Consider the following 26,368-nt stretch of genomic DNA (forward strand, 5'->3'; position numbering starts at 1 on the left):
CAATTTTTGAAGTACACTTTGAGGCACTTTTTTTGAGCCCTATAAATTTAAAATTATTATCTCTTCTTGGTCAATGACTCCTTTATTCTAATGGGTTACTTCCTTTTCCCTGGTAATGCTTTTCACCTGGAAGTCTATTTCTCCCCCTGATTTAATACAACTATATTGGCTAGCTTTCTTTTGCCCAGTTGTTACATGGTGTATATAAGTATGTATGTGTATATATATACATTTATTTATTTATAACTTATTTAATATTTAACTTATATGTTTAATATATATATTTATTTCCATCTTTTAACTTTCAAACATTCTATAGTCTTATGTTTTAGATGAATCTCTTGAATGGAATATAGTGGTATTTTAAAGAAGTCTACTCTGGGGGAGTTCCCAGTGGCCTAGTGGTTAGAATTCCGGGCTTTCACTGCCATGGGCCAGGTTCAATCCCTGGTTGGGGAACTAAGATCTCACAAGCAGCACAGCCAAAAACAACAACAACAACAAAAAAAAACTACTCTGACAATCTTGCTGTAGATGCTCTATAAATTGAGTATATACTGGTGATAAAAATATTTAGCAAATTGTAGGGTACTTTGAGAAAGTTGCAGTTCGCACAAGTGACCATGAGATGGCAACTCTAGGGGACTCACAGGCAAACAGCCTTGAAGGGACAAAGGGAACCAGGCGTTTGTTCCCTGGGGTTCCACTACTGCTTCCAAGGGTGTATCTCCCCTGCAACGTTTGGGCATCCTCTGACCATGGGAGAAACAAGGATATGGAATGGGGGACAGGAGTGTGGTGAACTGGGGGACAAAAGAATAGTCCAATGGCCATGCCTAACCATGGGTTAAGTAAGGGTGGCTGAAGGCATTCAGTGGGCTCAGGTCAGAGGCTATTTATCAATTTGTATAGAAAAATTTCAATATTTTAATAACCAGTACTGCTGTACACACCATTCAGAATACCAGCCTGTTGATATATATGGATCTAAACTTATCATCTTATTTTGTGTTATTTATAACACCTGTTCTACGTTGGTTTTTCTCTCCTTTCTTGTTTTCTTTTATTATTTCTATTTTTCTCTCTCATTGTTTTTTATTTATTTATTTTTAAATACGTTTGTTTGTTTGTTTATGGCTGCTTTGGGTCTCCATTGCTGCATGCAGGCTTTCTCTAGTTGCGGTGAGCGGGGGCTACTCTTTGTTGCGGTGCGCAGGCTTCTCATTGCGGTGGCTTCTCTTCTTGCGGAGCATGGGCTCTAGGCGCACAGGCTTCAGTAGTTGTGGCACACAGGATCTAGAGCACAGGCTCAGTAGTTGCGGCGCCTGGGCTTAGTTGCTCCGCGGCACGTGGGATCTTCCCGGACCAGGGCTCGAACCTGTATCCTCTGCGTTAGCAGGTGGATTCCTAACCACTGTGTCACCAGGGAAGCCCCTCTCATCGTTTTTAAGTACTACATTCTGTTTCTATTTTTTTAGTAATTATCATAGAGATTACCTTTACTTATTCTTTAATTCTTTAATTTTCATCTTTAACTTTTCAAAGCCTATTATTAATCAATACATAACTTTCCACCCTGACAATACAAGGGCCTCAGAACATCTTAATTCTATCTAGCCCCAGCCTCTACTCACTTACTGTGGTTTAAATGAATCCTTCATATATTTTAAAAATCCATAAGATGGGGCTTCCCTGGTGGCGCAGTGGTTGAGAGTCCGCCTGCCGATGCAGGGGACACGGGTTCGTGCCCCGGTCCGGGAGGATCCCACATGCCGCGGAGCGGCTGGGCCTGTGAGCCATGGCCGCTGAGCCTGCGCATCCGGAGCCTGTGCTCCACAACGGGAGAGGCCACGGCAGTGAGAGGCCCGCGTACAGCAAAAAAAAAAAAAAAAAAAAAATCCATAAGATGTCATTATTATGATTATTAATTGTTTTTTGAAGACAATGTTTATTAGCATTTCCACCTTCTTTGCTCTTCATGTATTCTTGCTGCTGTATGTTATTCTGAGGTCATTTCCTTTTTGCCTAAAGTACATACTTTACAATTTCCCTTAGTGAGGTCTTATCTTTATAAATGTTTTTATTTTGCCTTCTTTCATAAAATACGTTTCCCTGACGATGACGATTATTTTCTTTCAGCACACTGAAGATATCTTTCCACCCCTGCTGCCTGAGAGCCAACTGTCAGTCTGTTACTCCAATCAAGTAATCTGCCTCTTTCCCTTGGCTACTTTTTATTTTTCTTTATCTTTCTGCACTTAAACTATTGTGTTTTGGTATAGAATTTTCTTTAGTAATCCTGCTTTAAATTTGTTGAGCTTCTCATGTTGGCAGTTTGGTATCTTCCTGAAAGATTCTCAGCTATCATTTCTTATTTTACTGCCTCTGCTCCATTCTCTTTTCCCTCCCTTTATGAAACTCTGGCTAAATGAATGTTAGACCTTCGCAGGAGATCTAACCATCTCTTCTGCACTTCCAGTCTTTTTTCTCTTTGTGCTTCATTGGGGATAATTTCTTCAGCTCTACCTTTCATTTCATTAACACCTTTCCAATGGTGTCTAATATTCCATTAAACACAACACTTCCAATACTTTTGGTTATTGTAGTGTTCATTTCTAGAAGTTCTGTTTGGTTTTAATAAAACTGGTTGTGTCATTTTTTATAGTTTCCTATTCCTTGCAGGTATCTTCCAACCTGATTTTTTTCAGCTTAATATGTATGATTTTTTTCTTTTAAGAAAAGAAAAAATAATTCTTTTTTTTCTTTTTGAGGCTATCTTTCTGCTATCTATATTTCCTGTTTCTTCTCATTCATGTCTATGCCTGGTTATTTTTGACTATGTGCTAGCTATTATACAAAAAATTATCTGAATAATTATTCGAAGCCTAGTATGAAAGTGCCTTCCACTACACAGGATTTTCTTTTACTTCTGGCATGTCTGGGATTACCATAAACTAAATTTAATGCTTGAGGTTCCCTGGAAGGCCAATCCAAGTGCAATTCAAGCTTCAGTGACTTGTGAGGGCTCATCTACCTATAGTTCACATTCACCTTGAGATGCAGTCCTTTGAGGTCTCAGCTTATTTTGGGTAGGGTCTACCATTATACCCTGAGAAAATCTGGGTATTTCTTTCTTTCTCCCTTGCCCCTGCTAGGCTATCAAAACCAATTTTCAAATTTGCTAGACTCAGCAATACTCTCAGGAAAAATGAAGCTTCTGTACTCATTTATCTCTCTGGATTTCCATTTCCCTATCATTCTCTTCCTAGTAAGTCCTTACTGTCATGTCAACTCTTTGATGGCTTTGAAGATTATCGTTATTTAAAACCAGTTTTTAAGTTGTTTTCAGATAATCTACAGTTGGTCTACCATTATTGGAAATAGGAAGCCATGTAATGTTTTCATTGGCAAATGGCAGGTACTCAGTAAATGATGGCTGATTTAGTAAAATTATCATAATTTCCCAAACATACTCCTTTTTTTTGCTTGTTCATTTGTACAAAGACTGTTTCCTATTCTTAAAACACACAGAGTGCCCATATTCTACCATCTGACAAGGTTCAGAACAAATGCCACCTTTTCCTCAAATTTCTTCCTGTTGTCTCTACTTCCCCAAATCTGAATTCTATTTCTTCCCCACCTAAACCCTCACAGGACCTAGTCTGTACCATTCTTTGGGTACTTAACTAGATAGAAATATTTTAATATACTATTTACCTCTCCTGCAGATTTATACTTTTCTGACATTTCTGGTCTTCGGAAGAATTCCCTCACTTCCCCTCCAGTTCAGCTGTTTATATTATAAACAGATTTGGGAGGGAAATATTATATCTAGTACTTTTAGGTGTGATGTCCTGGGAGGGGAGTCTCTGAACATTTATTCTGTTCTACTGCTGGAAGCGGGATGCAGCCTATTCTAATAAACTCAACATATGTACAGCACTTTAGAATTAATAGGGTATTCTCACATACGTGCCTTCTACTTCCATGTTCACTAGCATCATGCTGCAGATGAGAATCACAGGGCAAGAGAGACTAAATAATATTCCCGAATAGAGCCATAAAGTCAGAAATGGAACCCAAGTCTTCCTTCTCCAAGCCCAGGGCCCATTCCAGCATACTCAGTTGCTTTCCCATATTGTTTGTGCCACTAGTCATTCCTATGCAATAATACCTAAAACTCTCTGGAAGCAGACATTCCATACATGAAAGCACATGTAGTAGAGGAGTCAGGATGTAGGCAATAGACAAAGGGGTTGGCTAAGGGAGATACCCCATACACACCTCTCAAATGAAGGTTTTCTGCACCTCAGTCCGCCTTACCTCACAACCTTGGTCCCATTTCTCACAACCTGCATGTCCACCATACAGCCCCCAGTAACATAGGCAGCTAGATTCAACTCTGAGAATTCAGCCTGAAAGAGAAAGCAAAACAATAAGGATTCATCAAATACTAGTGATGCCAATAACTTATAACATTTATTGGGTACTTATATGTGCCCAATACACATTTAAACCTCACCTGAAACATAGGAAATTAGTAATATTTTTTATCTCCCTTTTTGAAAGATGAGAAAGCTGAGGTGCAGAGAGACACAGTGACATGTCCAAAGTTGCATCGCTACTAATTTCTACCTCCTTGAAGGTGGAAGAAGCAACTCTAACTCCAGTGGAGGGGACGGCGGGGAGAGAGAGATAGGAGGTGGGCATGGAAGAAACTTCATGGTCACCAACAGAGGGGCAGAGGCAAGAGTATAGGGAGTATTCTTGATGTTTCTGTGCCAGCTACAATCCTGCACTTGTATTTTATTAGACACTTCTGTATCCTTATAAGTCCATCTTTTTGTTGGCTTATTTGTTTGAGCAAGCTTTAGCAAATCTCTGTTGCTATTCCTGTGGAATATATCCATCCTACCAGATTATATGCTCCCTGGGGATAGCGATTTGATGTTATAACTGTCTGTTTCCTAGGGTTGCCATAACAAAGTACCACCACTAGGTGGCTTAAACACAGAACACTCTGTCTTCTCACAGTTGTGGAGGCTAGAAGTCCAAAATCAAGGTGTGGGCAGGGTTGGTTCTTTCTGAGGGCTGTGCAGGAAGGCTCTGTTCCAGGCCTCTCTCCTTGGTTTGTAGATGGCCACCTTCTCCCTATCTCTCATTACAATGTTTTTCCTCTATGCATGTCTCTGTATCCCTTTTACCAGTCATACTGGATTAGGACCTCATTTAACTTGATTACCTCTGTAAATATCCTATCTCCAAATACCTATGTCCAAAAAGGGTCACATTCTGAGGTACTAGGGGTTAGGACTTCAACATAGGAATTTTAGGGAAACACAATTCAACCTGTAACCCCATCCTAGAAAATGTATAGTACTAGACTGACTTACACAGAAGCCAAAAGCTATTTCTTTGAATTTAATGAACAAAAATAACTGCTCACATACATGAAACACTCACTATGTTCCAGGTACTGTCCTAAGCATTTTATACGTATGAATTCATTTAATCCTCATACTTGTCCAGATGAAAAACCGAGGCAGAGAGAGATCAAATAACTTGCACACTGTCACACAGTAGGTAGCAGAGCCAGGATTTAACCCCAGGAAGTCTGGCTCCAGCCTGCGCTTTTTAACTGCTGCACCCCACTGTCCTCACTGTTTAGCTGAATAAGATATTAGGTGGATTACACATGGGAATTTTAGGGACCTAAAAATAAACCACTTAAAGAGAAAAACAAGTTTACATTGAAGGGAAATATCATTTCATGGTGATTTAACTGTATCCCCTTGGAATCATTTACCAGGAATTATGACTGAAGACCTAGCCATCTCCCCAGATGGCTTTAAAGCAAACCCAGAGTGCTTGTGTTTCTTGCTCTAATTAATAACCTCATTATGCTGTGGCAAGGTGAAAAGCAAAAAGCCCTGTTAATGAGGTCAGGTTGGTTAACAGTGGTAATGACCTAGTTATTAAATCTAATGCCTTAAAAATTCAGTCCCATCATGTTTCAGATACTTCATTTGTGAGATTACAATGAAGAATTAGCACGAAAAGCTGTTGCTTCTGTGCGTGAAGCAAAAGAAGTTAGAAGAAAGTTGCAACACAGAATAGCTGGGCACCAAGTATATGAAAAAATCAGAACCTTGGATGGTAGAATTTCTAACTCATAGATGGCAAAGACCCAGGGGCTGTCTTGCTGCCCAAATGGAAGGGCAAATACCTCGACAGAAGACACCCTCAAGCTTGTACATACCTAGTACAAGTACATAGTACATAATCAGAGTTCATCTTGTTCAGATCTGGGTGTCTACAGTTGTTTCCTGGTCATGGTTTATGAGTAATTACAGAAGGTAGATGCCTGGGTTATAGGGCAGCAAGCCTCTGCTGGGTCAAGCACAGAGAGTCGGGGTAGCAAAGAAAGTGCACCTCTTGCTTTTAACTTTCTAAAAACTTCAACAACCACGGGAATGAACATAGAAGTATCCAACCATCTCTCATTCAGGTTAGCATGATGACTCCCCTGGTAGAATCCCAAAGACCAGCCAATTTTGAAGGCCCTGAAAGCTCTCATAGAAACTGTAGTGGGTTGAATTGTATCCCCTAAAAGATATGTCCAGGGCCTCCCTGGTGGCACAGTGGTTGAGAGTCCGCCTGCCGATGCAGGGGATACGGGTTCGTGCCCCGGTCTGGGAGGATCCCATATGCCGCGGAGCGGCTGGGCCCGTGAGCCATGGCCGCTGGGCCTGCGCATCCGGAGCCTGTGCTCCGCAACGGGAGAGGCCACGGCAGTGAGAGGCCCGCATACCGCAAAAAGAAAAAAAAAAAAAAAAAAAAAGATATGTCCAAGTCCCAACCCTTGATATCTGTGAATGTGACCTTGTGTGGAAATAGGGTCTTTGCAAATATAATTAAGGCTCTCAAATGAGATGATCATCCTGGATTAGGCTGAGCCCTAAATATAATGAGATGTCATCACAAAAGAAGAGAAGGGGTGACAGAGGGCCACAGGAAAGAAGGCTGTGTGAAGACAGAGGCAGAGATTGGAGTTGCACTGCCAAAAACCAAGGAACACAGGAGTAACTAGAAGCTGGAAGAGGAAAGGAAGAAGTCTCCCTGAGAGCCTTCAGAGGGAGTGCAGATCTGTTGACACCTTGATTGCAGATTTCTGGCCTCCAGAACACTGAGAGGTTAAATTTCTACTGTTTTAAGCCACCAGGTTTGTGGTAATTTGTTACAACAATCCTAGAAAAGTAATACAATAATTTTGGAAATTGGATCCAATTTTACTATTGCATGCAAAGGCGTCAGGGTTCAAAGAAGGTCAGCTGGTTTAGGTAAGGCTCCTTTATCCACTTCACCAAACACATAATTAAATGCATATAAATACACACATACATTCTCTCTCTCTCTCTCCCCCTCTCTCTCACACACACACATACAGTAATACATTGTAAAACATTACTATCAGAGTCACTTAAATTTTCTGCATAAGTTAACCTTTTGACCTCAAAACATTTTGGCCCCAACTATTTTTAATGTAATGTCTCTTTAAATACTAAACATTAGGCATTGTGGTATAGATAAATAATTTTCAAAGAAACTACATTTAAATATAACTGTTCAAGATATTAGCTGATGTGTTTGGTCAAGTTACTAACTGCTTTGAATCTCACTTTTGACATCTCTAAAATGGAGGCAATGATATCAGTAGTATCTACCTTTAAATTTTTTGGTAAAGATTCAAGATAGTGTATATGAAGCATCTAGCACAGGGCTGAGAAATACACAGGAGGAGGATCTCTGTAAACAGCTATCATTATTATGTTCAAATATTTAATTGTCTTAGTGAGAGTAAACTGAATGCATAAAAAATGGTATAACCAGAAAAAGAGCAACCCCTTCAAATATTTATAACATAAACAATTTTCAAAATATTAAGGCATAAAATATAAAGAGTAAGGACTTCTGCTTAATGGCCACAAGGGAGTAACAGGGATTATATTTACACTCTCATCTTAAACTTAGAAAGCCAGACAAACTATATTAAGTAATAGTTTTCAGACATTGAACGACAGGCATTGCAGGACTGTGACCCCTGCAGAAAGGAAACACATGAAATTACCCCTGTGATTGCCCTAGCTGACTGCCTGGAGGCAATTCCCAGGCATGGGAGAATGCAATCAGTGCCCAGAAGTCTCACTAAGAGTCAGAGGTTAGGATTCAGGGATGCTGAGGTGGCTAGAATTTGCAGTGCAGAGCAAAGGAAAGATACAATTGCCCAGAAAAAGACCTCCAGGCAGATCTGTAAGTATTTGGCTGAGTACTGACCTGAGCATGCATGAAAGGAAACTACTCAGGGCCAATGACAGAACTATCAGAAAACAGTAGACTCAACACTCCAGACACAGACAGGGCTGGAGATAGTTCATGTTCTCACCAGTCAAAGTGTAAAGACCTTGTAATATGAGTAGAGTTCTCAAAAATTTAGTAGTAGGGCTAAATTAGCCCTGGACTGCAGCATGCTCTGGATCCAAGATGACCAATTTGTACTAGTTTACTTGGAGGTTTCCCAACTTTAAAACCAAAAGTCCCACTTTTCAGAAGCCCCTTCAGTCTCAGTCTTTAACTGAAAGTTCCATGTCCTGGGAAACTCCTTTGTCCCAGGCAGACTGGGATGATTAATCACTCTATCTAGATCTGTCTAAGAAAAGTTTTAAAGGTTTAAAAGTTAAAAAAATTTTAAAACTAGTAAAAGTTTTAAAGGCATGCCCTGAAGGGATCAAACTTACGCCAAGTAATTTAACTGCATCCCAAAACAAAGTACAACACTATTTATAGGAATACAACAAAATCCAACACCCAACATGTTAAATTTACATTGTAAAATTTATGAAATTCAATCATAAATTACCAGACATGCAAGGAAGCAGGAAAATATGAACCATATTAAGGAGAAATCAAGAAAAGATCCAGAAACGAGAGATGATGGAAAGAGCAGAAATGGAAGTTAAAACAACTATTATAAATATGCTCCACATTCTCAAGAAGGTAGAGGAAAACTTCAACATGATAAAGAGAGAAATGTAAAACTTAAAAATGGAAAAAACAGAAATTTCATAGATTAAAAGTATAATATCTTAAACATAAAATGTACTGTATGGGATTAATATCAGATTAGACAAAACAGAAGAAAATATGAGTGAGCTTGAAGAGAAAGCAATATACACTTGTACAAAATGAAGCCCAGGCACAAAAATACTGGAAAAAAAAAAAAAAAGAACCTCAGTGAGCTACAGGACAATATCAAACAGTTTAATATATGTGTAACTGAAGTTCTAGAAGGAAAAAAAAGGTAAGATCATAAGGGTTTTTAAAGGGTTAGGGTTAGGAAATATTTAAAGAAAAATGGCCAAAATTTTTCCAAATTTGATGAAAACTATAAACCCACAGACCCAAGAAATTCAATGAATCCCAAGCAGAAGAAATATAAAGAAAATCCTACCAAGGAACATAATAATCAGCTTACTAACAAACCAGTGATGAAGAGAAAATCTTCAAAGCAATCAGAGGGGAAAAATACACTTTATATAAAGAGAAGCAAAGATAAAAAAGACAGCCAATGTCTCGTCAGAAAACATTAAACTAAAAGACAGTGGGACAGTGTCTTTAAAGTGCTGAGAAAAAAAAAAGTCAACCTAGAATTTTATATCCAGCAAAGTACATTTAAAAAACATCAAGACATGCTAAAAACTTTTTCAGGCAAATAAAAGTTGAGAGAATTTATTGCAAGTCTAAGAAATGTTAAAGGAAGCTTTTCAGGCAGAAGGAAAATAATACCAGATGGAAATTTGTACTGACACAAAATGAAGAACTCTGCATATGGTAACTAAATGGATAAATATGAAATCTTTTCTGTTTTAAAATGTCTATAAAAATAATCAACTTAAAAAAATATTTCTGAAATCAAATTTATTCCAGAGGAAATTATACTCATTTGGACCACTTATACTTTCTTGTTTATATTTCTAATTTCTCTGATGACTTTTTTCTTCAAAGTCTTCTTAATTTGAATTAGGGTCAAGTTGTCATAGTCTGCCATGCCTGCAGGCACCTCACTTTCACTTTACATTCTTCCATAAAAAGTGCATTTGTAAATACTCCAGGACTCAAAAGGAAGTCTGTTCCTTTTGCTTCAGCATAGTGCTCTGCTTCTGAGGGCAAATGACTGCAAAACAATAGTATGTATTATGGGAGTTTATGACACGTGTGGAAGTACAAAGTGTAACAGGAAGAACACAAAGATGGAAATGGAAATGTACTGTTAAAAGGTTCTTAGAGTGTATGTAAAGTGCTATAATGTTATTTAAAGATAGATCTTGATAAATTAAAGATACTGTGAACCTTAGAAGAATGCCTCCAAAAGAGGGATAGCTAAGTTAAAGTTCACAAATTTTAAGTTTAGAGCTTGATGGACTTTAATTGATTTGTACTTGTATAATCAGTATCAAGATGAAGACTGAGAAAATTTCCGGCCTCCTGAATGCTCCCTCATCCTCATTATAGCTGATACCAACTCTCACACCATGCTGCTACCACTGTAATGTCTTCTATTTCCATAGCTTACTTTCGCAAGTTCTTGAACTTCATGTACATGAGTCTCACAGTATGTACTCTTTGGTATTTGCCTTTTTCACTCATCATTCTATCTGTGCGATTCATCCATGATGTTGGGGTTAGATGAAATCAGTTTATTTCTGTGTAGTGTTTCATTGTCTGAGTATACAGTAGTACATATACCTGTTCTGCTGATGATGGACACTCAGACTATTTCTAGTCATTGGCTATTAAGAAAAAAGGTGTTTTGCACATTCTTGTACATCTCTTTTGGTGGACATATACACTCATTTCTTTTGGGTATACACCTAGGAGTGAAATTGCTGGGTCATAGGATAAGCGTATATTTAGCTTTAGAAAATATCACTGAAGAATTTCCCAAGGTGGTTTCATCAATTTAAACACCTATTAGGAATATGAGAATTATAGTTGTTCCATGTCCTCTTCAACACTTGGTATTGTTAGTGTTTTAAATTTTAGCTATTCTGATGGGTGTTTAGTGGTAGCACATTGCAGTTTTAATTTGCATTTCTCTGATAGTGATATTGAGCACCTTGTCAAGTGCTAATGAGCAATTTAGATAATCTCTTTGATTAAATGCCTGTTCAAATCTTTTGTTCTTATTTTTATTTTTTGTTTGCACTTTTTTTATTAGTATGTAAGAGGTATGTAAAATATATTCTGGACACATTCTTTGTTAGATACAACCATTTGCAAATATCTTCTTCTAGTCTGTGGCTCATCCTCTAACTTTCATAATTTTTAAAATGAAGATTTTATATAAATACAGAAAACAATTTTAATAACTTTTAAGTTAGTGTTCTTATTGTATTTAGTTTAAAAATGTTTTGCTTATCCCAAGGTCATGTGAAGCTTTATTGTTTTATATTTCACACTGAGGTCTATAATCCATCTATAATTAATTTTTTGCATAAGATGTAAGGTAGGTTAAGTTTTTCCATATGGTTATTCAAATAACTTGGCACTATTTATTAAAAAGACCAATCTTTCTTAATAGAATTGCACTGATGCCTTTGTCAAACATCAAGTCACTTCGTATGTGGCAGTCTATTTACAAATTCTCTATTCTATTCTATTGATCTATTTGTTTATCCTTACCTCTGTCTCAAGTTGTTTCAGTTACTGTAGCCTGACGGTGTCTTGACATCAGATAGTATAATATTCTGAGAAGGAAGCAACCCAAATAGTACCCAGTGATAACAGGTCCAAAGACAAGGCAGAATGACCACATACCTCTTATCCCCTCAACCTGCTGATCAGATAAAAAGTATTCCTACTCACCCACTCCAAGATACACGCAGACACTGGGCAACCAGACAACCTCAAAGGCTCTGTTCAGAATAAACTGATTGGATGTTTCCCTAGCGATGTAATTAACTGGCCAGAATATATTCCAGTACTATTCCCTAATTCAGACTTCAACTCACCATTGCAGCCAGACCTCTCAAAGAGTTCCTCAGGTAAAGCCCCACCTCTCTTAAAGGTTAAAAAAAAAAAAAGAAAAAGAAAAATCAAGAGCTCAGTCCCCTCAGCTTCCCTGACAGTGAAAAATTCTCAACAGCCTGTTAGTGTGATCTGCCAGCTGGGAGGATGATAAACAAAGAAGCCAGCACTTCTGTTAGTTTGGGTCTCCACCTATACTGAGGAATGGTGACTGGCATTCCACCATTGCCATGCTTACCTACACCTACAAATTTTTCTTTGCTTTCTAAATGAACTTGTGAGTTTCAGCACAGTTTTGAACATCCTCTATTATTTTAGCTTCTTTCTACTGTACTTTGTTGAAAGCTTGAGCCCACTATCTTATCTGCATTATTTTTTATTTATTTGTTGTTAGTAGGGAGATTTTAAAGGTATATGAAGACTGCATATAACTATGATTGTCAAGATTCTGTTTTAGGAAAGAAAATAGTCATGTTATATGTTTGCAGGATATTACCTCCAGACACCATTAAAGACAGATAGGTTTTCACAAAATCAGGCATATATATGGTCTTTGTATTTTGCTACTCTTGTTAAAACCAGGTGTGCGAGGTTTTCAACACTGATCTCAATGATACCTGAAAGTGCTGGACTATCTGAGTTTTCCTGTTTATGACTTTTAGTAAACATATACATGGAGGAAGGAAAGAATGCTGGAAAAGAAATTGGTCTTGAAGTCTGGGGTCCAGGGAGCTAAGTTTTGGATTTAACACTGACCCATGTATGACCTTAGGCAAACCCCTCATTCTCTCTCCACTTTAATTCTCTTCATCTTCAAAATGAAAGTCATAATCAACATGAGTCAATTATATCTATGGTCCCTTTCATTTTCATCTCTCTTTCTTTCTTAACCAGTGTCTCCTAATGATCACGGAAGGAAAATACTATTATCACAGCATATGAAAAAGAAATGCCAAGCAATCATATTTTTATTAGAAAGTTGTTCAACACTTTATACCCAGCTCCTGGTACACAGGAGGTATTGAAAACATACTTGTAGAATAAAGTGTTATTTTTATATTTTATAGGTGGGCACCTACACATGCTAAATAACTCGCCTTCTGAAACTCTGTCCATTGCCAGATCCACTAGACCATAGCAATGGGGAGGGTGTTTCCAGGCAGAGAGGAGGAAAAAGGCCCAATCTAAGTTTCCACGAACAAAAGTGCAGGTGAGAACACAGGGTTCTCGGATCAATGGAGTAGTGAGATGTCTTCTGTAGCTGGGGCATGGAGTATATGGAGGAACACAATAGGACAGAGCTAGAAAGGTGAGTGAGAGACCAGTTCTGAGGATTTTGAATTCCCTGTGAAGGAATGTGAATGTCACTCTATAGGGTATTAGTATTCTATTGCTGCCATAACAAATTACCACAAATGTAATAATTTTAGACAACACAAATGTATTATCTCACTGCTGTATATATCAGAAGTCCATGTTAGTTCAGCTGATTTCTGTTCCAGGTTTCACAAAGCCAACAATCAAGGTATCAGCCATCTAGGCTCTTACTGGGAAGCTTTGGGAAGAAGCTGCTTCCAAGCCTATCAGGTTGTTTGCAGAACTGAGTTCTTTGCAGTTGTAGGACTGAGGTCCTACTTCCTTGCTGATTTCAACTGGGAGCCTCTCCCAGCTCCTTAAAGCTGTCTGCACTCCTTGTCACATTGCACTCCCCATCTTCAAACTAGTCATGGCATGTTAAGTCCTTCTCATTCTCCAAAATTTCCTGACTTCCCTTCTGCCACATCTCCCTCTCTAGCCAGAGAAAGTTCTCCATTTTTAAGGGCTTCTGTGGTTGGACTGGCCCACTTGGATAATCAGAGGTACTCTTCCTATCTTAAGTCCTTAATTGTACTCACATCTTCAACTCCCTTTGGAGTATCATTTTCACAGGTTCCAGGGATTAGGGTGTAGTCATCTTTGGGAGACCACTGGGAAACACTAAGGTATGCAGAGTAGGGGAGCGGTAGATATTTAACCACAAATATTTACATAGTACTTTCTAAGTTCCAAGCTCTATTATCAGTGCTAGATATGGTTGGAATCATATCCATTAACAAAATCTCTTCTACAGCACCGTAGATCAGAAGGAAATATAAGCACCTGTTTATAATTAAACACATGTCCAGTTCCAAGAAAAGACGTGCACACACACACACACAAGATGGAATGCATTCAGTTTCCTGTAAGGTCTTTCGCTGATTCTCTCTGGAACTGGCACCTGGCAAGTATGTGATGCCAAGCAGATAATATTACTGAAAGCAAGGGGTATTCACGTTTAGTTACCAATAATTGCATTTGCGATGATAATGATGTTGTTGACAGAGTAGAAAATGGTGATTGCAATCATCACTATTATAATAAGTTGAAGGATGCTATTAGGCCCACAGACCAATGGGAAAGAAACTGAAATTGGGACTTGGAATTGGATGAGTGACTGGAATGTACACAAGAAACCAAAAATGTGTGGGAATGTGGAGGTAGCAGCTATCAGCCTTGACCATGAAGCCTGACTGAAGGAGGGAGGATTTTGACAAAAGAGCTGTTGTCCAGAGTTCCTGAGAAAGACAAGATGCTGGCAGACAGACTGTTCTGGAATCCAAGGGTGGCTGATAAGATACTGGAAATTCCTGTTAGTTAGTGAAGACCTATCTGGTCCAGACTGTACCCTAAAGCCCTTAGAGTGTGCCCCTTTCCATGGCCTTGGACACCTTCTGTAATTTGCAGGAGAGGAAAGAGAGACGAGGGATACACAGATACTGAGCTGACAGCAGAAGGTGGGCAGCCTCCAGTACCTGTCCTAATGCTGGGACAACTTCTCACCCTCTGCCCTATTTGCTAACCTTTCTCACGACACCTCATAAAGAGGAACTGTTAATCTAGTGCTCAGGACATCACAATGCTGCATTAAACAGTGGACAGGGTCATTGCTGGGTTGAAAAGCCAGGCAATCGTGTGTGATTCCTGCTCCCACACTCTGCTTCTCTGTAGCTGAGTGCCTGCTGATCTGGGTGGTCTTCACATTAACGTCCTCTCTCCTGCTTTGCAGCTCCTCAGAGAGGCCAACCTCAGCATCCATCTCTCTTTCAGCCACTCTCTCTCCTATGAGTTGGCAGCACTGAACTCTGATTCCAAAGAGGCCCAGCTGTCCTGCTCTTTCTTTTTATAATTGTGTTCGTTGTACCTTGGAACTATCTAGTAATACATATGTAGTAAGTGACGTCCATGAATGGGATTTTGGCTTTAAAGACAGGTAAGAGGCTGCACTGCTTTGGTCTGGAGGTGATTCAGGCCAGCTTCAGCAGGTGCCCCTGCACGGCAGTGGGGGGGGGGGCTAGGCCAGCTAACACTTAGTGGTATTTCAACTGTTATTTGCTCTTCCTCCTTGTGTTTTTGTCTGCCTTAGGAACCTGGAAAAGGGCTGGTGGTGGTGACTGTCAAGGTAGGATTAGGGCATTCTCAAGTCCTCTAGCAAGTTTTCATCAAAATTCCACCCTAATCCCTAAGAGATTGTTATGTTTGCTCTTGGGAAGGAAACTGTGTTATTAACAAATTCCTTTTTAAAAAATCAGCATTCTGCATGTACTGTAATCTTCTTCACTTCTTAAGTTCTTTCAGAGTCTCACAGAGTCTAAGAGAATTGTTAAAAGCATCAACAGCAGCAATAATAATAAAACAGTACTAAATACAGAAAACCCAAGCTTTACACAGGTTGTGAGATCCTACTTGACACTGCCTCCCCACCATCCCGTCCTCCCCAGTTCGAACGCACTCTGTCATTTCCACACTGGCCTCCTTTCCATTGTCAAACACACTGAGCACCTCCAGCCTCCAATCCCCCACCCCCTAAGTCTTGCTTCCCGAAGCTGGCAGCACACCTCTGCTCCCTGGCGCCCACAGTGACACCTCCCCACGAAGCATCTGCTGTGTTCCAAGCTCAGTTTTCTTGCTTAATCTTCCACCACAGCATTCATCCCCCTCTGACATAAATATTTCCGTCCATCCCAATCAAACATTTAATTGTCCATCTCTCTCACTAGAACAGAAGCTCCAGGGGGCAGGGGTTTTGCCTGTTTTGCTCAGAGCTCTATCCCAGCACCTAAACCACTGTCTAGGGAAAGACAACAGGTGTTCTGTAAATATCATTGAATGAACAGATGCTCATTTTGCAGATGCCAAAGGTGAGGCCCAGGGAAGCAGAGTGACTTCGTCCAAAGTTGCAGCCTGAGATCCAAACCCAGGCTGACACCCTTCACACCGCACCAAGTGGCTTATTCGGGGTGACTCGTGTCCTAAATCACAGAGCTCTCATTTTTACATCTTCCAGTGTCTTCTCCACGTCAGTATGCAGTGTCTGCTAGGGAAGCCTACAGGCCCCTCCTTCACCACTCTGCTTCTTCTAACTGCCCTGTTGATGGCAAGTACTTGGCAGGCGGCCCAAGGCCTGCTCTCAGCAAGAACTGCTTCCTGTCGGTTTCCCAGCAGAGGCCGTGTTTTCAGCTCCGAGGGCATGATGGGCTCAGTGACTTCCTTGGCTGGCATCTCGGGGCTGAGCTCTTTTCCACCAGTACAGACTCACCTTGCAGACTTTGAAAGTCTGCAGACTCATTCAGTGGACACTTCCAGGGGAGGAAATCTTGTGCAGAAGCAGCGCTGGGCATCTCAGCGAAGGTCTTGGTCACTGGGTCAGCAAGTGCTGCCTGGCAGTACTGCCTGCCTCCCATGCCAAACCCCCAGCTACACAGGCAGATGCAAAGGCACCTCTGCTCATCAGAAAATCATAATATTCCTCTGTGTGTGTGTGTGTGTGTGTGTGTGTGTGTAGAAGACAGGGAAGGGAGAGGAAAAACATAAAAACATGTCAAAATATACATAAAATGTAGAAAAATAAAATGATAAAACCTATATTCTTAAATGTTCAACTAATGAAATATCCAAAATTAGTTGGAGTGTACCACATTATTTTAAAAACAATCAACAGCATTGATTTGCAGTTTACGAAGTGTTTGGTATATAATGGTTTTTAGAACTGAACCCCATGAGCTGGAATCTGAGCTTTACCCCTAACTTGCTGTGCAACTTTAGGCAAGTTAGCCTTTCTATGCCTCAGTCCCTCATCTGTAAACAAGGCTAAGAATGGTACCTTCCTAGGGCAGTAGTGAGCATCAGATGAATTAATCCATTTAGGAGCCCTTAGCAAGGTGCCTAAGTGAAAATAAGTGAGTAATCAATGTTAGCTATGACGGTTATATTCTTTAATTTGATCATTACAATGACCTCTTGATACGAGGGTAGGCATTAGCATTCCCATTAGCGGATGAGAAAACTGAGAAACAGAGAGCAAATGACTTGGCCAAGATCACAAAGCTACTGAGCAAGAAAGCTGGAACTTGAACTCAAGTCATCCATTAATTCATTCATTTAACAACTTATTTTTGAGCAACTACTGTGTCTGTTGCTTTCTCTGATGACACAGCAGTGAAAGTACCAGACAAAAATCCCTGTTATCACAGAACTTGTATCTAATGGGGGGAGATGGACCATTAACAATAAATAATGTGTCAGGAGAAGAAAAATAGAAGGTGGTCAGGAAAAGTGGCACTTGGTCAGTGATATGAGCAAAATGAGGGAGACCATACAAGTAACGAGGGTGGTTTTCTTGGCAGAGAGAACAGCAAGCACAAAGGCCCTGAGGCTGGAACAAATGTGCAGAGTTCAAGGAACAGCAAGGGAGCCCTGCCTGGAACAGCGCTAGTGAGGGCATGAGTGGAAGGAGACAAGGTCAGAGAGGGGACGATGGAACAGATCGTGGTAAGGATTTTATTCTGCATGAGACACTAAGATGTTAGCACCATCACCATCCTCATCACCAACATCATCTTTACCAATGTCAGTGAACGTAACAATTCATCATCTTCATCATCATCATCACCGTCATCACGTTTGGTAATGCAAGAAGTCAAGGGGTAGAGTTTGAGGAAAAGCACCAGTAGTTGTGTCATCCTGATTTTCAGGGACTTTCTTAATGGCCAAGTTTTGTTCTCCAAAGCCTAGATGTACATTTGTTAGGGGTTAAGGTAGGGTTCTACTGGCTGGCGGCCAGAGGACCCAGGCATGCCCTAATCCTGCCTGGACAGTCACTCCTTCCTGTTCGTATTCCCGAGAAGCAACAGCACCTGAGAATCAAAGTAAAACATCCACTGTCATTTTCCCTCTGCCAGGGAAAACTTCAAGGGTAGGGAGAGCTTTTGATTACGTCCTGAGGACAAAAGAGTGTTCACTGAAGGAGACAGGGAGAGGGAGGAGGGGGGGGAGGGGGAGAAAAATGGAGAGAGAGGGTAAGGGGGAAGAAGGGGGAAGGGGGAGGAGGGGGGAAGGAGGAGTGTGAGGAGGAGGAAGAAGCTTTAAGGGGGGACAGAGTGGTAGCACAGCCAGAGCCTCATCTCTTCTCATCTCTAGAGCTTTTATAAGGTTGAGAGACCTAGGAACAAATTTTGCCACCTGCAACACATTTTTGCCATCTATGACAGATCGGGCAAATGTTCAGAGATTTTAAGACCACGGCTTAGCTACACAGAAAAGGATGATGGGTCATGTCCCCTTGACATCTACTTCTCATGGTTGAGCTGGGTTCCATAGGTTTAAAGACCATTCTGCTGAATGATCAGAAAAGTGTGTTTGTTTATAGGATTAAACAAAGCAGGTGTGGAAGTCTCCCCACATTTCTCCAGATGGATGATGGATGGGTTGCAGATTGGGGTGCAGAAGCAGAGTCCATGTTTGGCAGTTGTTTCACAGGTGGGTGCGAAACTGAAGGTGAGAAGATGACTATGGGGCTGGAGCTTTGGGAGGAGTTGCTTGGGGTGGGGATGAGGCTAGAGATGCAGCAGGCATGACCCTGTACCACCGCAAGAGGGGAGATCCTGAAGGAGCTTAAGTAACACTGATGTAATTTAATTTCTGTAGATTTTTTTTTCCAAATTGAAACTTGTAATGTGATGACAAAAACAAATGCTCTAGCCTACCTTAACATGCTTTCCTTTATTTAGTTTTCATTGTACACATCCAACACCATTTTCAGCACTGTAGGAAGGAAAAACGCATTCAACCTTCCTTTTCTACCTGCTGCAACCCACAGCGTGGGCCTCAACTCCTCTCCCCAGGGCTGCCTCCCAGCTGTCTCCCCTCCCCCCTTCCCTCCACTCAATCTAGTCTGCACATCCAGGGGACCAGGGTAAAGCCCTGCACCAAGATGAGGACTGGCCACTCCCTCTGCTTAGGCCTCAGGAAATATGGCTGGATTTGAACCCCAGACAGGGAGGCCCTGATGCCCTCCAGCAGCTTGGGCTTGGTGCTGGACACTCTGGAAAGACCTGCGGGGTTAGCACTCAGAGTGCTAAATGCTGTGAAGAAAAATTAAGCAGGTGACATGACACAAAGTGATTGAGAAGCGTGCATGGGGGGGGCCATGTCAGAGAGGGTGGCCAAGCACCTATGAGAAGGTGATATTTGTGCAAAGAACCCGAATGAGCCATGCGGATACATCGGGAAAGAGGGTTCCGGGCAAAGAGAAAAGCCCTGAGGCAGGGTGTGCTTGCTTGAGTTTTTTAAAGTTTGTCTTCATTGTGGTAAAATACCCACAACATAAAACTTACCATTTTAACTGTTTTTAAGTGTATAAATCAGTGTCATTAAATACATTCACACTGTTGTGCAACCACCACCACCATCCACCCATTCCCAGAACGTTTTCATCATCCACAACAAAACCTTTGTGTCCATGAAATGGTAACTCCTCATCCTCCAGAGCCCCTGGTAACCACTACTGTACTTTCTGTCTCTATGAATTTGACTATTTGAGGTACCTCATATACTGTGGGATCACAGTATTTGTCCTTTTATGTCTGGCTTATTTTATTTGGAATAATGTTTTCAATGTTTGTCCATGTTATAGCATATGTCAGAATTTCCTTCCTCTTAAAGGCTGAATAATATTCCATTGTATGGATATACCACATTTTGTTTACCCATTCATTTGCCAATGAACACTTGGGTTACTTCTACCTCTTGGCTCTTGTGTATAATGCTGCTATGAACATGGATTTACAAACATGTTTGAGTCCCTGCTTTCAATTCTTTTGGGCATATACCCAGAAGTGGGATTGCTGGGTCATATGGTAATTCTGTTTAACTTTTCGAGGAACCACCATACTGTTTTCTACAGCAGCTACATTATTTTACAATCCTACCAGCAGTGTACAAGGGTTCCAATTTCTCCACATCCTCGTCAAGACTTGTTTTCTGTTGCTTGATTTTAAGGAACAGTGCGAGAAGGCCAGTGTGGCTGGATCAGAGTAAGCAAGAAAGACAAAGGCAGGAAGAAAGTCAGGGAAGTCTAACCATGAAGGGCCTATAGTCATGGGAAGGACTCTGGCTATTACTCAGAGTGAGATTGGGAGCCCTTGGAGAGCCATGAGCTATGAAGGGTCATAATCCCATTTATAATAAGGAAGTTAAAACCTAATGCTTCCAGCTCCAGAAGCGTGGAGCCTCCAAGGCTAGCACAATACGTTTTTCTCCCAGGCTGCCAAAGGGTTAAGTAAATGCAAACACTGGTAAATGCAGTGAAAGGAGATACTTCCTTCCTCTGGTAGACACACCTGATGCAGGAAGCAGAGTCCTGCTCCCTGGGAATGAGAGGCCTGGCCACACTTGTGCTTCGAGAAGAAAATGAACATCGCCTGGACACGAGATGGCTTAGCACTTCCCATGTCAGTTTCTGAGAGCTACTGAACAGCCTAAGGCCCCATCTGTTTTTAATCTTGTTAAAAGGGCCTCGTGTGCTGGCGCCTATTTAAAATAATGCACACATGGAGTTCCTAAAATGAAGAAGAAAAAAGGGCCAGGCTTTCCCTGCCGGCACAGCTTATGTGTTTATTTTGGAGCAGGCTTTGGGAGTTCTGAGACAAGACACAACTAATTTCTCTTCCCGGGGTTGATTTGCATGTCCCCATAGGCTTTTGCTCCAAGCATTTAAGGCAGCTTGGTATGAACCGGTCACCCCTTCAAAAGTCCACTGTGAAATATCTCCAAATTAAGGCTGGGCTTGGGAAAGGGGAACCCAAGGCCATTTTCTTCCTTGCAGAAGGGTTGTTTTCCCAATTCCTTTTCCTCAATAGAGACGTTTCTAAAGGCTGAGTCCTCCTTTCTCAGATGTTCATTTTCTTCCCAAGGGGCCACAGTAGTTCCAAGACAGCATGACCCAGATACAGCCAAAGCCAGCATGAACCTAATCCCCAAATGGGGATCGCAAGGGGCGGAGTCAGGGAAGAAGAGGCCCCTGCAGTCAATGCACTCCCATGTAGAGAAGCAAAGGCAAGGTGGTTTTTCTCTGTCCACATTCCAGAGAGCAAACAGCCCCTCTGAGCTGCTGAACCGATGACATTCTTGAGTCATGATGGCACTTCCATGTCCAGTGCCACAAAGAGATATAATGGGTCATTTCTGACCCTGCAGGCTAAGAGAAACCACATCACAAATGTAGAACCACTGCACAAGCTCATCAACAATGGCCCCGCATGCCTGGGACTTTATAACTAACCTCCCCTAAACCTGGAGCAAGGGAAGTGCGAAGAGGATACAAGAGCAACAGTGTGAACGTGTCCATGGTGGCCCAGCAGGGAGGGCTCCTATCATTTTCTGCTCCTTCACACCTGCTTTGACTCTAAGGACCCAACGGACATTATTTTCACGTGGTGGTAGCAATGACCAGCGGCAGTGGGGACAATGGTTATCCCAGTAGGAACAATGGTAGAAACAGCAGCGATAGAAGCAAAGGTAGGAAAAGCAGTGGTTGTAGTCTTTGGAGAGGTAGAGACAAAAGTAGTGATAGTACCAGGAGCATGACTAATAGTAACAGGACTGGTAATTAATTGTATGTGTTGTCTTGGTAGTTCTGGCAGCAATACGATAATTATAATACAGCATATTTAGAATCCAATATCATTAATTGTATTTACATTAGGATTACAATTTATAATAGTTTGTTAAGCACTTACTATATGCCAGGTACTGCTCTAAGGGTTTTGCATGTGTTAACTCGATTCTGACAGTAACCTCATAAAGTAGGTCCTATTACCATTATGCCTAATTTATAGCTGGGAGCACTAAGGCACAATGAAATTAAATATAATTCCCCAAGGTCACACAGCTGGGAGGTGACAGATCAAGAATGCAAACCCAAGTGATCTGGCTCCAGGATCCCTGCTCTTAACTATTCCCCTAGGCTTCTTCCAACCCCGTGGCAGAACCCAAGGCAAAGGGACAAGCAGGATGGAGGTAGTGAGACAGTTACTTCTGAAAAGGCTGTCTTTGGAGGGGCCTCGGACACTTCCTGGAGGTTCAAAGGTTCAGGGCCTTCCAAGCTCTGCATCAAACAGAGCAGTAATTTTTATTTTTCAATTTGCTTAAATATTGGGTTTCACATAAGATTTAGTTAGAACAAAAGAGATGTGTTTTAAAAGACTGTTAAAAAGCAGCAGTGTGGTGAGGCTATGGAGTTAGATAGGTGTATTAACCAAGTCTTCTTTTCTGTATTCTGATGCTTTGACATTTTGGGGCTTCACTGACCCTGGATGGACTGCCTCTCATAGAGTTAGCCAGAACCTAGAGAGAGTAAAAGACTTGCCATAGACAGTGCCTGTCAAATGGAAGACAACCAATCCAGAGCCCACACTGCAACCTCCTCCACCACCAGGCTCTCACTCTGGGCCACTATCCCCCTGTCCCCTAATGCCCCGTAGCCAGGTACCAGAAAACCAGGGACAGTCCCTACACCCCAGAGCCTGCTAAAATTATTCAAAGTAGCCAACCCTGAACCTGCTTGCTATGCCTTGCCCTTTCCTTTCCACAAAACCACAATAAAGGCTCTTGCTCACATTTTCCCTTGCTCCCTCTGCTGCCTGACTAGCTACGGTGCCTCCCCTGCGGCCCCCACATCATGGCAGGCTGTGCCCTCTGCTTTAGGGTACTATGAATATAATACACTTCTTCCTTCATGACAGTCATTTCCGTGTCTGCATGTCTTACCATACTCAACTAAGTCAAACCCCAGGTAACTTTACAACAGTAGGCTTGGTCCAGCCCTTTAGGGTTTCAGCTGACTCTGGGCCTCCGATGGGCTGCTGGGTGCACAGTCACTTACTGAGGTGGGCTGTGTTGGAAAGATCACTGAGCATGAAGTTCCTATTCCATTCAGAACCTCCTCGCTATGGGATCTTGGGGCAATCAGAGAAACCTCTGCCTTGGCATCTTTGTCTGTAAGAATAAAGAAGGTTCCTGCCCCGTCTCTGTCCCGAGGCAACTGTGATGACTGAAAGCGAGAGGGAAGGTGAAGTTTCTTTGGAGTGGTCTGGGAAGCCCACAGCATCATAAACTGAAGTACCACCTCCTGTTTTTAGGGTACCTGCACAAAAGGTATACTCTTGGAGCTGTTTCAGTCTAGAATATGGTTCCCCAAGCTTGGCACATTGACTTTTGAGCTGGATAATTTATTCATTGCTATGGAAGGCTGACTTGTGTACTGTAAGATGTTTAGCAGCATCCCTGCCCTCTACTCACAGATGTCAGTAGCATCCCCCTGTTGTGACAACCAGAAAGGTTTCCAGGCGTTGCTAAATGGCCCCCATGGGCAAAATCACCCCTGGTTGAGAATTATTGATACAGAAGGGATGAGTCAAGCTCTCTCCCCTCTTCTTTTTTCTCCTCTCCACCTCTCCCTCCTCTTCTTCTTTCGCCTCTTCCTCCTCCTCCTCCTTCTTTCTCTCCCCTCCCCCTTCTTCCGAAGATGATCAACAGTTTGCAACCCTAGGTACCCCTGTGGAACAGCAGGGCTCTAAGGACATGACCGGCAAACAACTGCTCTACTGGACAACTCCAGAAATTGCCAGAATAGAATTCAGCATTCTGTTGTCAGTGGGTCTTGGTTTCATCCCCATCATATATTTACCAACTCAGCTCATATGGCAGGATCCAACCACCTTATCCATAATTTATCATCCTTTTTAAGTAAGCTCATATCAAACCCACAGAATGTGAGAACTGGAAGTTCCTTTGGGGTCACCCAGTGAGTTTCATCTTGCTGCCTGCTGTGTGGAGAATAATGAGGCTGCTCAGCAGTGGTGTCTGTCGTGGCTGGAGGGGAGGACTAGCAGGTAGAAAACACTCCATGCATCTGCCAGTTCCTCCTTAACAAATGAGTCAACCCAGATCCAAGGTCCTCCCTGATTTAACTAAAATGAACCAAATTCCTACAATGTGCTGAACACAGTAGTATTGCTATTACTATCTTCATTTTGCAAATAAAGAAACTGAAGCTGAGAACATTGCGTCACATGCCCAAAGTCCCATAGATAATAAGAGGTAGTGCCAGGATTTGATCCCTTGCTCTTCTGATCCAAGGCACAGCTCTGTCCATCACATCAAACTGTTCTGAAATATCTTTCTTCCGAAGCAACAAAAGATTTTCCTCCACACAAGTAAAACACTATAGAGTGGTGATAAGAATTAGTGAGATGAGCTTGTTTACCTTCAGATTCTTACTGCCATTTCCCAATAAATACATGCAAAGAGCACTTAAAGTGAGGATTAGAAGAAACCAGAAGCCACAAAGAAGGGTGGTAGGGGTAGCAGATGCGGATCCCAGAATGAGGGGTGAGTTAGCAGTGGGAGTCAGGAGAATGTGTTTTATAGAAGAGTATGGGCTGCTTGGGAGCCAAGAGTTCAAATCCTGGCTCTGCCCACTGTAAGCTGCCTTGCTAGATTTCTCTGAACCTTAGTTTCTTCTGTAACAGTAATAGATAACTCCAAAGGCCACTGTGAGGTTAAAGTAAGGTTATATATACTAAAATCTTGGTAGAGCATCAGGTGTGTGTGTGTTAAGTGTGTGTAGCAAGTGCTTAATATTTGGGAGTTATTTATTATTATTATCACTATTATTGGTATTATGATATACTAAATTTTGTGAAGGTATTTAGGGGAAAGAAGCATGGCTCTAGACTGATTTAGAGGACCCCTCCTAAAAAAAAGGAGTGGGGAGAGAGTTAGGTTTTAGAGAGATGGGTAACTGGACAAACAGGTATATGGATGGATGGAAGAATGGGCAGATAGATAGATATCCATAGAAACATTTTTAGAAACAAACATGCAGAAGGGGGAAAGCCACTATACATAAGAGACCATCTGAATTAAGTGTTAGCTTCTCCAAAGACCCTTGGAGGCACCACTGAGCAGAGAGAGGAAGAGAGGTGGTGAGAACACCACGCTAGTGCCTGGTTAGGGAGGGCCTCGGTGCTGCCTAGAGACTTTGGCCTTCATCCCATAGACATCAAGGAGCCAGGGCCATGGAGAGCAAAGGGATTCAGAGAGGAACCAACGCGGTTGTATAAGAATAAGCCAAGTGAGACAAATGATCAAAACCTCGTTGTGTCCAATGAATGCGGAGTTGGGGGCTCCTGGCACTTGGCTGGCCCAGCCACAGGAGGTTCAGCCCCTCTGTTTCCCCTGCTTTTCCTGGTAGCCAGAGGGGAGGGCTGCTTGTCTCCTCCCTGTCTGGACAGAATGTAGGCCCTGAGGTGGGGTGGGTGAAGAGGTCATCTGGTCTGGTTCCATCTCAAACAGGGTGAGAACCCACCCAGAAGCTCATGAAGGAAACCTGAGGGAGCAAAGAAAGTTCCAGAAACACAGGTAAAGGGAGGTCAGAAAATCCAGATGGGCTGCCTGTGGTCTCTGAGAAAATCAATCTGAAAAAGTGCTGTAGACTGAAGGAAGCAAGCCTTTTTTCTAGGTCTGGCTGGGCAGCAGGTGAGTCAAGGGACCAGGGCTCTGGAAACAGGCAGACACAGGTTCCAATCACAATTCTGTCTCTAACCCTACAAATACCTACATTACCCCTCCCAGACTCAATTTCGTCATCTGAACAATAACAGGACTAAATATAGCAATGTGTGAGAAGCATTAGAGCCATGAAGGGTACATAACTGACCTTCAATAATAATTTTTCTTCTTTGCTTTAACATGCACGCAGAACCCCCAAAATGCAACTCAATGTCCCTTAATGGGACTCAGTTCCACTTCCCATTTGGCACTGCCCTCTTATCATTGCCAAGTTCTTCCCCTGAGAATTCCCAAAGCCTGACTTGGCAAGAAGGAGACAAGCTTGGCTCTACTGTAACCAGCACTGTGACCTTGG

General features: G+C 41.8%; 1 protein-coding gene across 1 annotated transcript in view; it reads right to left on the reverse strand.

Annotated features, from left to right (window-relative positions):
* Nucleotides 1-26,368, reverse strand: part of SYN3 (synapsin III) — a 410,811-nt gene that overhangs the window by 352,321 nt on the left and 32,122 nt on the right. Inside the window, exon 3 of the mRNA XM_082636954.1 lies at nt 4,324-4,415. Coding sequence (XP_082493080.1) covers nt 4,324-4,415 — 92 coding nt within the window. The remainder of the gene's footprint in view (nt 1-4,323; nt 4,416-26,368) is intronic.

This window comes from Mesoplodon mirus (genome assembly GCF_964341445.2).
Source record: "Mesoplodon mirus genome assembly, chromosome: 11".
Lineage (NCBI taxonomy): Eukaryota > Metazoa > Chordata > Mammalia > Artiodactyla > Ziphiidae > Mesoplodon > Mesoplodon mirus.